We start from the raw sequence: 14,622 nt of genomic DNA on the forward strand, positions 1-14,622 counted from the left end.
CTTCAGAAACCTCCCCAATGGAAGTAACCTCCTATGAGCCGTCGTTGTGAATACGTTACGGTGAATCGTGATAAAAGCTTGATCTACAAAGCTTGATCGTTCAAACGGCCCCTTTTTAGAATCGCTCTCGGATGGATTATCTTTAATCTTTTAGCCCCTCTTTTCAAGTTCAAGTGGGTAACGTCTTCGTCCTTGTTCTTCTAGATCTCCTCCTTCTCACGTTTCCCAGCGGCAGTTTGATTGCTGTGTAGCGACGTTGCCAAGCAATTGCTACCCGATGGTAGCTCGTAACGTGTCGAGTCAGGATGGTTTTCGTTGTCCGCGGTAAGGTATGCCGCTCTACCCGCTGACAATAGTCACGTTTCTCTGAACGGTTGTAGCTTCCGATGCCTATTACTGTCAAATTAAAATCAATGTTACAATGTGATATTTATATTCATACTATAACAAAAAACTTACAAATTTTATTCCTCCCTCCCACCCCCCCCTCTCTCTCTGTTTCTCTATCTTTTTCTACAAACCTGGAAAATTTTGAGGTCCTGTGTTTAGGCAGGACCAGATGATTTAAAAATCGTTGGGTGATATCTTGATGCGGATTTTGCCTCGGTTTGATGGGCAGAGGGGGATATTCTTCAATGATCATACACGCTGCCTGTCCGTTTCTCGTGCCTCTAAGAATTCCTGGGAACCAGGTTGGTGCGATCGATTCACCGCTTGATCCTACCAAAGGATTGCACCGAACGAACGAGATGGTGCTGCCGTTTGTAAACCGTTTGGACGATGTCCTACTACCGCCGCCTTTCCTGTACACCGATCCTTTCTCTCTGGATGATATCCTGGATGTTTCTGTGAAAATAAAAAAACATCCTTTAAACGAATGATCAATCATCACATATTCCTTCCCTTTTAATAATATTAAAATATACGCTTCTTTTATTCCTTACTTTTAGATCTAAATTAAAAAGGAAAAAAGTCAATAATAAAATACCTAGCTTTCTAATCAGCTTATGTCAAAGAAGAAACAAACCAAAGTGTCGCATCATTCAATGACATATCAGATCGTTTTATGAATACCTAAACAGGATTTTTCTATTTTACTTAAACAAGCGTATTAATGAGGTATAAATGAAAGTGTGTTAAGCAGCTTTTTTTCTTTTCAATAGTATCCTTTGTCCATTCGTCTCGATGACTTGTAAATGAGGGTCTGCTAAAAGTTCTCGGGCAATGAAACATCGGTTAAGATTTTCATGATTCATTCATTTTTTTTTCTTTTATTTTCTTTAGTCTTTATGGATATGTTCGTTTTGGATTTTGGGACAATAAATAATCACTGTTTGACTCATTTATTAATCGACTCATTAACGATTATCTGAATGATTCCCAAGAAACGCAGGCCATGCCAGGATCATCATAGCAAAGATCAAACGCGGACGCGTCCGTTAATGAAATTGGTCGATTACCGAAGAAAGATTCGAAGGAGACGGATGAGAAATACGTAATAAACTGAACTTCATGTTTATTGGGAAAGAAGAACAAATGAAATTATAACAGACGAATGTAATTTGGTCGTAACCAATGATCGAAAGATTTATCTTGTTTCTAAAGGATCATTCATACGTATACACGCGTATCGATTGCATATATTTATGTGTATACATATTTCGTGTATTTTTGATTTTTCTGTTAATTCGAATGCTCTTAAAATATATACTGAATAGATTTTATTGACTCGTATCTAGTTACTTTGCTTTCGTTATAATTTCATTATAAAAATTATAATAATAAGAAGAAGAAAAAGAATAATAATAAAAGTTTAAATGTAATTATATCATCTCGAAGATAATAATTTAAAACATCAAACAATAGTACTTATAACTTCTCAGATAGGTCTCTCGTACAAACGCGACAAGGACAATGATCGGAGGAGTCGCTATTTTATATCGATCGACCATATGCAATTACGACGTTCTCGACGTTAATCGAACGAACGATAAATTCGTTATTTTTATTAAAGATATTATTTACTAATTAAATATGTAATACAAAAGATTTCAAAGCATGTCTTATTTTATATATATATATATATATATATATATATATATATATATATATATATACATACATACATAAATATATATAAATATATATAAAAAATAAAGAAAGAAATATAGATAAAAAAGAAAAAAGAAAGAAAGAAGATAAAAATATAAGATACATAAGAATGAAGATAAATATTTAATTTGTTTGAAGATGAAAGAAAAAGAAGATACCATTTTATTTGAATATTTGCTATTTCAGATTATATCTACTATAATATTCACATTATCGAAATACGGAAGAAACAGAGTTTACATCGACGTGCTATTCCTTAGATCGATATCATAGGAACGACATAATCGTCTATCATCTGAGGAATCATCATGAGGATGCTGTTAACATCAATCGATCCCTTCCAACCAAGATCCTTTGAAATTCTTGGATAACAAAATTCAATGGCAGGCCAAGTAAGTATGTACTTTGAAAGAGAAGGAGAAGGAGAAGAAAAAGAAGAAGAAGGAGAAGGAAGAAGAGGAAGAAGAGGAAGAGGAAGAAGAGGAGGGGAAAGATGGTTGCTTCGATCGAAGAACGATACATATACATGAAAATACAGAGAGAGAGAGTAAGAGAGAGAGAGAGAGAGAGAGAGAGAGAGAAAGAGAAAAAAGTAGCAAAGTAGAAGGCATGAGAAACAACTGAGTGCTATGTTATTGGGGTCGACGATGGTGGATTCGAGATCGAAGAAGTTACCTGCTCGGTATAGACGCATAAGTCGTGATTTGCGACAGTTGCTGTTGCTGCCGTTGGTGAGGATGCGATCTCGATCGCTGTTGAACCTGGCCCGACGTTTAACCAACGATTAGGATATTTGCGTTTTCCAAACGCGAAAGTAGAATTCACGGAGTGGATCAGAATAAAAAAAGATTGAGAAAGATAGAGAGAGAGAGAAAGAAAAGGGGTAACATAAAAAGAGAAAGAAAGAGAAAGAGATTGAGAGAGAGAGAGAGAGAGAGAGAGAGAAAGAGAGAGAAGAGAAGTAGAAAGAAAAAGAGAAAGAGAGAGAGAGAGAGAGAGAGAGATGAGAGAGAGAGATAAATAATCAGAGAAAGGACGTCTTGCGTCTTTTTTCTGTTGAACAATCGTTGACAATCGTCGACGTTTCAACTTCGACAAAGAAGTTATTAATGTATTGACGATGGGGCCTGGTGCTAAACCTCTTCTCAACACACTCGCACACGCACATACACACACCGTACGTGCGGAGGATACAATCCCGTATTATAATTGTTTTGTCTACGTTGTTGCTGTTGTTACTGCTTGTTATTAATATTGTTCTGTTGCTGCTGCTGCTGTTTCTCCTGCTGCTGTTACTGTTGCTAGTGCTGGTACTGCTACTCGCTTGTCTAACTCTCTAGCTTGTTCTAGCTCCTGACCGTAACTCGAATCACCGTTGTCGTGCGTACTCGTGGCTCTCTCGGCTCCCGGATCGGCCTACCTTGCGGCTCGGCTCCGATGGCCGCGCAGGCGTCCTCGATGCGGGAAAACGGAGCATATTGATCGAGCACCGCGACGACCGATCGGCCAACGCCATCCTCATACACATACACACGCACATTCATTCTCATTCTCATTCTCTCTCTCTCTCTCTCTCTCTCTCTCTCTCTCTCTCTCTCTCTCTCTCTCTCTCTCTCTCTCTCTCTCTCTCTCTCTCTCTCTCTCTCTCTCTCTCTCTCTTTCTTTTTATGTTCGAACATAGAGAAACATAGAATTGTTGAGATTAGAAGAAGAAGCATATTGAATTGACTTTTTCTAACGAAAGATCGGTCTGTCTTCAGGCAAGGTCGTTCCCTTGAAGATCATCTCATAAAGTATACTTCAAGTATACTTCATATACTCTCTCCATAAGAATGAGAAAGAGAGAAAAAGAAAAAGAGATAGAAGAACGTTGATCGTTTCTCATTGTCAAGTATCAAAAACTCGGGTATAGGACAACGTAATAGAAATTCGAAGAGTGTATATTAAACTATAGAGAGGAAAAGAGAGAAAAAAAATAGTTATGTCGGCCACGAGAATGGGGTTGTTAGCATTCGCCGAGGTTAAGTGTCCCCGATCGATGTCGTTAGCGACGCATGAATGATGGCACTTATTTACTCTTCTTTTTATTCGATTTCGAAGAAGAGTTCTCTCTCTCTCTCTCTCTCTCTCTCTCTCTCTCTCTCTCCCTGTCTCCTCCTTCCCCCCTTGCTTTGTTTAGATAGATAAATATTTTTTATCTTTTACATGACGTTAGATGGTAAGTCACTGTTTTTATTTTATCTAATCATATGTTTCTAATCATAAAAAAACAAAGTAAAGATTTTAATCTCTTTAAGTATAATAGGCACGAATTTCCTGATGATGAAAATAGATCACTTGTATATAATTATCTCTTGGGATAATTGCTTGATATTTTTATGTTAGAGAAAAGCTTTGAGGGTAAAATAATAACAAGCGTATTCGAGTGGGTGGAACTTTATCATCCAGGCATTTAAATCACTCTCGGTAGATAATAACGTTTTATCACGTGTCGAACTTAAGTATAAATTGAAATCGAATCGAATAAATGTTAATTATAATTTTCTCGCTAACGAACTGTCATTGTTACTTGCGCCGCGAATGAATTTTTATTTTATTTATAAAGAAAAAGAAATACTTTCGCACATACATAAAATACATAAATATGTAAATACATAGTTAATACAAATTTATCATCTGTACATTTTATAAAGACGATGCAAACGTTATTCTTATCTGTGGCGTTACACTTAACGCTATAATGTAATTCTCATGTGCCCCTGGCTGTTTCAGTATGATAGAGGAGGAACCGGAACGGATGCAGCAAAGTTCAAGGTAAACGCAGGTGCGCAAGACGATTATGCTCAAAGCTATGTACCACCGTTCGATATTTTGCACCAGTCCTATTGCACGTGCAATGTATGCAACGACAATTTTAGGACATTTTTTTCTACACCTTTGCAACAAATAGTAAATATCTTTACGTATGCGTGTGTGTATGTATAAAATATAAAAGATTAATCAATAAATATTATCGGAATTTTTAAAATATTTAAACAAAAGTTGATCATATTTAAATAATAACCACAATCTATTTAATGAAAATCACTTTGGTTCTTATATTAATACTGTTTATTCATATATTCTTGTTGTTGTTTTATTTAGATATATAATAATAATTTTGATATTAATAATTGGTCTTATCATATAATATTGTCGTTATACTAGTGCTATTTATTTAGATATAAATTATTGAAAATTTAGAAATGATTAATTGTCCAATATACAATAATTCACTATTGCCGTTATATTAATGTTATTTATTTAAATGTTGTCATTATTTTATTTAAATGTAAAATACTGCAAATTCTTACATTATTCGTTGGTCCAATAATTTACTCTCTTGTCGTTTTATAAATATTATAATAGTGGGTATTATTTATATGATTTTTATGCTAAAAATAATGTAGATTTTCTTAAAAACAAAAAATTGAAAACGATTAACTCGTTTCTTTATAATACACCCTTTGATTTCTAAAAGATTTGCGTGAGAATGAGAAACGAAAATTTATAGTTAGAAATCAGATATAGATATATATACATTTCGTAGTCGTTTGGATTCTCCACTATGTATGTTCATTTACTGATAAATCTACGACAAATGCACAATGAAACTCGTTCGCAACGATATTCGAAAGGCTGACATACTTGCGCGCATAAGGTTTGCAATGAATTCGGAGAAAGTAACCTCGCAAGTCGTGTAAAATCATGTATTCTTTTCCTTTTTCGTCTTGTTTTTTAAATAATAACACTATGTCTTTTTCAAGCGAAAAAAGAAAAAAAAAAAAGAAAAGACCAAGATTTTATAGGTCATTGTATTATTCTTCTCTTTTTTAACGTCGATCATAAATTTGAATTCGTTATCTACTCGAAAAATCAATGAAACAAACACACACACACATCTTTTTCTTATTTGTTGAATATTTATTTATCAAATTTCTAATTAATAACCCGTGTAAATAAACGAAGAATAATGGTCTTTTTGTTTCTTTCTAAAGAAAAATAAATAAATAAACGAATAAATAAAAGACTAAGAAGATATTGATATTAAATATAGATATTGAAAAATTATCGAGAATTTCTTTTTTGTTTATAAATTGAGATAACTTACTTCCGTTCGAACTTGACAAAAACTAACGAATGTAAGTACGTATATTATTGCATCAGCTGTTCAAGCTGATTTTGTTTCTATGTATGAATATACATGCGGCTTTCGACCAACGAACGTATATTTATCTTTCCGGTCGAAGGAATTGATACAACGTTGAACCCTTTCTTCGTTATTATAGGAACAAAATTTATGCAATGATATGCTAATTATTTTAACGATAGTCACGTTTATTTCTTTAGTTGTGTATGCGTGGACGATCAGACTTTTAAAAACAAACTTCTTCAATCTATATAGTTTTCTTGATTAAAGGTTGAAATATATTCAGAATATCTAATATTTAATCGTTTGTACGAGAAGGTATACGTCGCTTATTTAACAATAACAGCATTAATATAATGCAGTGAAGTTTTACGAAACTTCCTGTATATCTTTGTCATCATTAAACGATGATGTTAACTCTATCGAAATGTTAGTACAACACAATATCATTATTCGCAATTATTCATTACTTAAAACAATGATTACTTCGTATGTATATATATATATATCTATTCATTTGCATATACATACCAATGTTTAGATATAGAGACAACCACGTCAAGAATTTATCTTTAATGTATTTAGTTTTTAACATATTTTCGCCAAAAATCTGAACGGAAAGTTTGTTTTCACTGATATACAAGAGACTTTGAAACATCTCTCTCTCTCTCTCTCTCTCTCTCTCTCTCTCTCTCTCTCTCTCTCTCTCTCTCTCTCTCTCTCTCTCTCTATATATATATATATATATATATATATATATATATATATATATATATATCTTCCTCTCTCTCTTTTCTTTCTCTCCCTCTTATTTTCATCAGTGAATTTAACCCGAAACTAGATATTAATTAATTTACATGCTTATATTATATAATAAATCAAGTTGATCGTATTCTTTCATAAATGTTTCATATAAGAAGAACGTTCATTTTATAGTCGAAGTAATGAAGTTTTTCCATATTTTCATGTTCGTAATGAAATTAGCTTGAAGCGAAACTTTATTTCTTTATTTTCTTTTGTAAAGTTTCTTCTTCGAAATTCTCGTTTGAGAATCACTGCCGTATCGATCGAAGAGTATTATTTTGCATCGCTATCAATGGTCTCTACGCAAACTTAAGGGTCAAAACAGGCCATCTTATGTTACAGATAATGAAAAGAGAAAAAGAAAAGAAAGAAAGAGAAAGAGAGAGAAAGGGAAGGAGAAAAAATAAAAAGAAAAAATAATCCGAGTAGGGGAGTGAAAGCTCATATACACACATATATAGCTGTTTTGTCAGCTCGTTCTAGTCTTTTATCATATTAGGAACGTTACATGAGTTTTTAGACATATCGAGATTTCCCTTTTCTAAAGGAATCGTAATAAAAAACAATTCTTCATTTAATTATAGATTGCATTAATAGTAATAAAGTTTCTCGAAGATTAGACATACATATATAGCGCTATTCTACTTAAATCGTTAGAGGTTAACGTTAATATTGAAATTACATTGACAATGATAAAAATATGTTCGGATTCAGGTAAATTAAATGTTTATGATTTCAAGTGAATATTCTATGATGTTTATATATATATTTATATATATAAACATCATATTTATATATCGGGACCTTCCGATATTTGGCTTAACTAATGTTGAAACTGTTATTATATATAAATTTTTTTTTCCTTTGAACTACTGTTAATAATCTATATATCTTTCCTGTTATCTGACCTTCCAGTATTTGAATTGCGTTATGTTGGAGTTGTTATTGTCTTTTTACTGATAATTTACTAGGACACATTTATATATATATATATATATATATATATATATATATATATATATATATAAATATTGTATATAATTTAAATATTTATATATAGATAAGTTTGAATATAAGAAGTATTAAAAATAGAAAAAAATATACAATATCAAAATAATCGCGATATAATAGAAAAGATCTCAACTTGAATTTTGAACGATATTTATATTCATATTGAATTGATTAAAATAGGATACTCTGTTAAAATATTCTTCTCATCTTTTGGTATAGCGTTATTATAGCATAAGCGCAGTTCCAGAAATAAGTACCATTACTCATATGCATAACTCTATTTTCTCCTCTCTGTAACCACAAGCACACTGAGTATAGGGATGTTCACCTAATGTAAGTGTATTTGCATTGGAACGATATAACGAGAATGGTTTGCCGGCCAAACTTTCCAATTCGACTGTTTTCATATTTCTACACATGTGACTTTGTAACGTGTTCTCACCGTATTCGTATGGATTCGTAAAGTCATTTCGAAATTATTATACGTACGAAGATGCAGAAACATTTCCTTTCTAATTTCCTTCAAGAGAATTTCGTTGTACATGCATCCCTATGTACTTAATAATGTATACGATGTACATACTTAAATATCGAAAGTGAGTTTACATATTCTCGGGTAAATAACTCTCTCTAGCTATTTATGTAATTGTAAGATTAAAAAAATTCTAACCTTATCGAAAACATGTGAATTGCATGTTTGCATATATATATATATATATATATATATATATATATATATATAATAAAAATTAGATAAGATATTACAATGTATTTAAAAATGTTAAATTACATATTAGCGTTAATTTATATTGGAACCGTACGATATAGAGAAATTATTATTCAGAGTAAACAAATACAACAGACTCAATATCAAACAGCTTTGTATATAATATTTGTACAATCTCGATCGAACGCGTACGAGAACAAGAACGAGTTATGTTAAAATAAGTTAGAAACGTTCTACGATCAAATTCGAATTATTTTAATGAAATCTGAAGAGATTATGGCAGGTGTTCGAGAGATAGAAACGTTTCAATACGTTTATGAGTATTTTCGAATTTCAATTGAAATTGTTTAGAAGTGACCTTTAACTTATTTACCGATAGAGCGGCATCAATTAAAGTGGAAAATTGAATATTTATTAACATCGTCATTTTCTTATCGATAACATATATACAAAAAAAAAACCGAGGAAAAAAATATGATTATATGAGACCTTGAATCGATGATAATCAAACGTAGATACACCTATCTATAAAAATTCGTATACAACGTTCATTTTGTTCTCAAATTTAAATTGATATAATTTAAATTGACATAATGTATTTACTGATAGAACGATGTCGATGATTTCTCAAAATGAAAAATTTTATTAACAACGCTTTTGTCTTATCGATTACGTATTCAAAATGTAATTATGCCTGGCTTCGAAACGATAATAATTACTAATAAATACCAAATTTACTAAATATACTGACAAAATGACCTTCATTCTGTAAATATTTCTCTTTCGCCATGGAATTAGAAAAATTGACAAAAATAATAGTACTAAATACTAAAGGTAATATATATGTAAATACTTAAATACAACGTCGTGCATCGATAAAAATAATGAAAATTTAATGGTATGCTTTTTAAGCCTTTCACAAGAATGAATTTAAAATAGTAGAATCTTTAATCTCCACCATTAATGGCTTCGGAATGGATCGCCATTAGTTCACGTTACGGATTTGGTTTTCCTTGTTCCGTAATAAAAATGACGAAGCAATTTCTTTGGTTATACAAACTGCTAATTATGATCATTGTGTTCGTGATTCGACATCTTCCTCTCATCATCATATCGTATCACGTTCGATAATAATCGTTGGTTTGGACTTTTGATTAGAATACAATCGATACTTTCTAACCTCTAACAAAACAAAATATTTTATATATATATATATATAAAAAAAAAAATAATAGTAGAGGTAAATAGAGATAGAGATGGAGATAGAGATAGAAATAGAGAGGGACAAAAAAGAAAGCGATGTACGTAAAAAAAAAAAAAGAAGAAAAACCTATAGGATCTTTGATAAATTCATAAATATAATTTTTGTAACCTCAAAATTATTTGATCAAAATTATTTACCGTTTCTTCATTGTGCCTTAAGTAATAAATATTAATATTGATTTCAAAGATGATACTGAATGTTAGTATATAGCGAAAGAAAACTAAAACTTAACACGATGATAACGTTTATCAAGATAATATTCGTCATTTTTATTATAATGGAATGATAGTTAATAAAATACGTGGTTATAAAAGCATGAGGCGGATGTTTCCGGTAGGAAATATATATGTACGCATGTATATACCGTGAGACGATGAGAAAAATATAGAGGTGTTACGTCAAAAGTCGAAAGCGGATCTCGTCGATGATCTTTTCTTATTATACGTAAGTATGTGAGTACGTAAGAAGACGAAGAAGATTAAAAAGAAGAAGAAGAAGAAGAAGAAGGAGAACGAAAGGGGAAGGAGAAGAAATCTTTGATATACGAAGAGGAAGAAGCGATTAACTAATGTGTACTAGAAAGAGAGATACAGGGAAATAGAGCACGAGAATGAACGATGATGAGAGTTAGAAGAGAGAGAGAGAGAGAGAGAGAGAGAGAGAGAGAGAGAGAGAGAGAGAGAGAGAGAGAGAGAGAGAGAGAGAGAGAGAAAGAGGTACTTTTAAAAAGATAAAGAATGAAAAAAGCAACATCGATTTCCGCGTAAAGGCGAGAGTCTCGCAAATCGGTGCACGTTCTCGTCTCCAAAATGGCTGATCGCTAAAATTAGCATTCGACGAGAGGACGGGAGAAAGAAAGAGAAAGAGAGAGAGAGAGAGAGAGAGAGAGTGAGAGAGAGAGATAGGCGAGAAGGTTAGAGAGCGGGAGGATTGGTGGGGATAAAGGGGAAGGGAAAACTCGATAAGGAGAAAAACGGTGTGTGTGCGTGTGCGTGCCTTTCTCTAATAGCTCGCGTAAAGAAAATAACGAACGAATAAATAATTAAATAAATAAATAAAAAAAAAAGATCCTTACCTTGTCGTCGAAGAAAAGTCATATAAAATGGTATCGCCCTGCTGGACGGCCGCCTTCTAGCGTGAAAATATGAGTCGCAGCGACGTTGAGCGTCGAGACAGATGGATTGCCCTAACGAAGGGTACACCAGCTTCTTCGTTATGTCTCGTAGAATGTTAGTACTTCTTTCTTCCTCAACGATCGTGAACCGTCGCAAGAATGTCGTCGTTCTCCTCTTTCTCAACTTCTTTTTTTTTTATATACTCTCGACGAGCACTCGTCGCTCGTATCCGATCAGGGCGTGTTGCTCACTATCACCGTGACTCCTTTCTAGATAACTTTTCCTACGAAAAACTTATATCGGATTTTTATTTGCCACGAGAAACGCAAATTTTTATGCAGCTCGTATAAGTTCTGTCTTTCTTTCTCTCTCTCTCTCTCTCTCTCTTTTTCTTTCTCTATCTTTATCTCTCTCTTTCTTTCTTTCTTTCTCTCTTTCTCTCTCTCTCTCCCACTCTTTCTCTCTCTCTCTCTCTCTCTTTCTCTTCTCTTTCTCTTTCGGTGGATGGTAACCTCTTCGTAATTCTCTAACGCTTATAAACACGCTGAGATTCACGCTATCTTTCTTCTTTATCTATTATATTATATATCGCGTTCCTTCTCTTGTATATTCCTTTGCAACGTGTTTCTTTGAAAAAAAACGCTCCGACTTACTAGGCGACTACTGCCTGAATACAACTGCGAGCTTCGAGCAATTCCAGGACCGTCGCTCGACCCTTGACACCCCCTGGCGATATAACACTTAACTCTCCTTTCCCCACTCTATCTCACACACCCACTCAACAACAGCCATGCTCGTTTTCGTTGTTCCGCCATTGGCCTTCTCCTTAGTTTTTTTCTAGTTCTTTTTTGGTATTGGCATTTCGTATTATTCCGATTCTTCGATTATTTTCCCTTTCTCTCTTTCTCTCTCTTTCTCTCTCTCTTTCTTCTTTTATCCAATAGGATTTAAGAAACACTCTTGAGATTTCGATTTTTCCTTATCCGGTTCCGTAACTTTATATGTTTTTCTTTTTCTTTCCTTTTTATTTCTTTCGCAATTGCATCGATATTCATCGTTATCTTCTTCGAAAGGTATCTTTTCTTTTTTTTTTTCTTTTTCCATTTCTTTTTTTTTTTTTCTTTTTTTTTTAATTCTTTTGGAAATTTTATCATTAATCGTCCTATCTTAATTGTCTTTCTTAAAATAGAAAGAAAAATATTATGGCAGAATCAATAAAATTTTTTAATAGAAATAAAAGGACATTGCGCAAAGAATCCTTAAAATTTGTTCTTTAAGACTTTTAATTGCTTAAAGGCTTGTGACTCGTGTGTAACTAAAAGAATTTTTGTATGTAAATCCTTGTAAACTTATTGGCTGATATGAAACAGCCTTAAAGTTCGACTTGTTACGGTCCTGATTATCGATATAGAGATAATATATATATATAACAGAATATATATGTATTATGGTGTATATACAATGATATACTTGTGCGCCTTCCTCTGATGCCGCTACGCATATTGTAATCGACATTCGTCGCCGTAAGAACATTAAATTTGCATAAGAGTTGAAATTTATGAATAATTTGTTATTGGTATTATACACCATAGAATATAATTAAGAAGAGAAGTGGAAAAAAGATTTACATATTATTCTATCTAACTTCAGTGTTAATTGATAAGCAACTACTGCATACGCGACGGTAATTATACATCTTTTCATATAATTGTGAAATATCTTGGAATATTGTCCCTCACAAAAAAGCTTAGTATTTGTAATATTCACTGGCCTTACGCAGATACGTATAAAGAATTTAGATTTTATAATGTTTCTCTGCCATTTTGTATAATATATTTAAAAAATTAATAAAATTGCAAAAACGTTATAGTATAAGTTTGTCGTAATATTCAAGTTATATTTTAATTTTAGATTCTAGGTTATAATTTAAGTTAAACAATTTTTGAATTATATTTTTATATATATATATAGGAAATAGAAAACATGAGTTTGCCCTTCACATGTATAACCTGCCGTGTGGCTTTTAAAGATCTCGAGATCCAAAGACAACATTATAAATCCGATTGGCATCGATATAATTTAAAAAGAAAAGTAGCAGATTTGCCACCCGTTACGGTAGAAGATTTTCAAAAAAGGGTTATTGCCCAACGTAACCAAAATGATAAGTCACTAGAAGAAAATATGTATTGTGGAGTGTGTGGTAAAACATTCAGCACCAAAAATCAATATGTAAATCATTTATCATCTAAGAAACATAGAGAGAAGTTATTAAAATTAGATATACCTTATTCTGGATCCGAAGATGAGAGTACGGTAGATGATTCAGCTTTATCAGCTTCTGTAATATCTTCTATCTCAAATGCTACAACTGTTAAAACAGCTGAAATTGGTAATCATAGTCAAAGAACTGTAGACGATATGGATATTGATTCTGATGTTGAATCTGTAGATTCTGATGAATGGATTGAAGATACAGATAATCCTATCAAGAATAACAATTGTTTGTTTTGTAAAAATCACAGTCGATCCATAGTACGAAACTTGAGACACATGACAATGGCACATTCCTTTTTTATACCTGATCCAGAATATTGTATAGATATCAAAGGTTTGCTTACTTATTTAGGAGAAAAAATATATGCTAACTATATGTGCATTTGGTGTAATGATACCGGTAAGTGTATCTGTTCATTTGGGAATTATAAAATTTATTTGATTTGATTAAGTATTAAAATAAATATTGTTTAAACAGGAAAAGCATTTCAAAGCGTCGAATCAGTCAAGGCACATATGATCGACAAAGGTCATTGTAAAATGTTGCATGAGGGTGATGCACTTGTAGAATATGTACAGTTTTATGACTACTCTTCTAGTTATCCTGATGTAGAAACATCAGATCCAGATGCAGAAGTTGAAATACCTGAACTAGATGATACTGATTATCAACTAGTTTTACCATCTGGTAATGTGATTGGTCATCGATCTTTAATGAGATATTACAAACAAAGTTTAAATCCAAATAGAACCGTTGCTATATCTAAAAACGATAAATTACGTAATATAATATCACAATATAAAGCTTTAGGATGGATCGATACAAAGAAGGAAATAGCTGTTAAAAAAGCTAGAGATATTAAATTTATGCAAAGAATACAAGCTAAATATACTTTGAAATTAAATTTGAAAGCAAACAAGTTACAACAGCACTTTAGACCACAAGTTAATTTTTAAATGTGACTCAAAACAGATCAAAATTATTCAATTATATGATTCACAGCTATGTAAATGAAATATGTACTATTGGTATATGTAGCTATATGCTTTATCAACTGTAATTAATTTACATTTTGTAAAAATGTAATTATTATTTAAATTAAAATAAACATTATAATTCTCAGTT

At 32.2% G+C, this 14,622-nt stretch overlaps 2 protein-coding genes across 3 annotated transcripts; one reads left to right on the forward strand and one right to left on the reverse strand.

Moving 5' to 3' along the window:
- Positions 1-168: 168 nt before the first annotated feature.
- Positions 169-11,909, reverse strand: LOC124953668. 2 transcript variants are annotated; one of them, XM_047505394.1, is made up of 3 exons: positions 11,183-11,909; positions 522-846; positions 169-396 (listed from the first exon to the last, which is right to left on the reverse strand). In XM_047505394.1, the coding sequence occupies exons 1-3, from the start codon at positions 11,202-11,204 to the stop codon at positions 357-359; spliced, it is 387 nt and encodes a 128-aa protein (XP_047361350.1). In that variant the 5' UTR covers positions 11,205-11,909; the 3' UTR covers positions 169-356. The 2 variants fall into 2 exon arrangements, with proteins under 2 accessions (XP_047361350.1, XP_047361351.1); XM_047505395.1 differs by lacking the exon at positions 11,183-11,909 and adding an exon at positions 2,788-3,002.
- A 751-nt stretch (positions 11,910-12,660) lies between these two features.
- On the forward strand, positions 12,661-14,619 carry LOC124953664 (zinc finger protein 622). The gene is made up of 3 exons (XM_047505387.1): positions 12,661-12,906; positions 13,194-13,896; positions 13,975-14,619. Exons 2-3 carry the CDS (start codon positions 13,206-13,208, stop codon positions 14,451-14,453), a joined length of 1,170 nt encoding a protein of 389 aa, XP_047361343.1. The 5' UTR covers positions 12,661-12,906; positions 13,194-13,205; the 3' UTR covers positions 14,454-14,619.
- The last annotated feature ends 3 nt before the right edge of the window (positions 14,620-14,622 follow it).

This window comes from Vespa velutina, chromosome 13 (genome assembly GCF_912470025.1).
Source record: "Vespa velutina chromosome 13, iVesVel2.1, whole genome shotgun sequence".
Lineage (NCBI taxonomy): Eukaryota > Metazoa > Arthropoda > Insecta > Hymenoptera > Vespidae > Vespa > Vespa velutina.

Bases quoted from the DNA above. Each gene is read 5' to 3' on its own strand.
- LOC124953664 (XM_047505387.1), top strand. From the start codon at position 13,206: ATGAGTTTGCCCTTCACATGTATAACCTGCCGTGTGGCTTTTAAAGAT. The intron at 13,897-13,974 runs GTAAGTGTATCT...TTGTTTAAACAG, and splicing joins CATTTGGTGTAATGATACCG to GAAAAGCATTTCAAAGCGTC.
- LOC124953668 (XM_047505394.1), bottom strand. From the start codon at position 11,204: ATGACTTTTCTTCGACGACAAG. The intron at 847-11,182 runs GTAAGGATCTTT...TTATTTTCACAG, and splicing joins GACTTTTCTTCGACGACAAG to AAACATCCAGGATATCATCC. The intron at 397-521 runs GTTTGTAGAAAA...TTAATTTGACAG, and splicing joins AGGACCTCAAAATTTTCCAG to TAATAGGCATCGGAAGCTAC.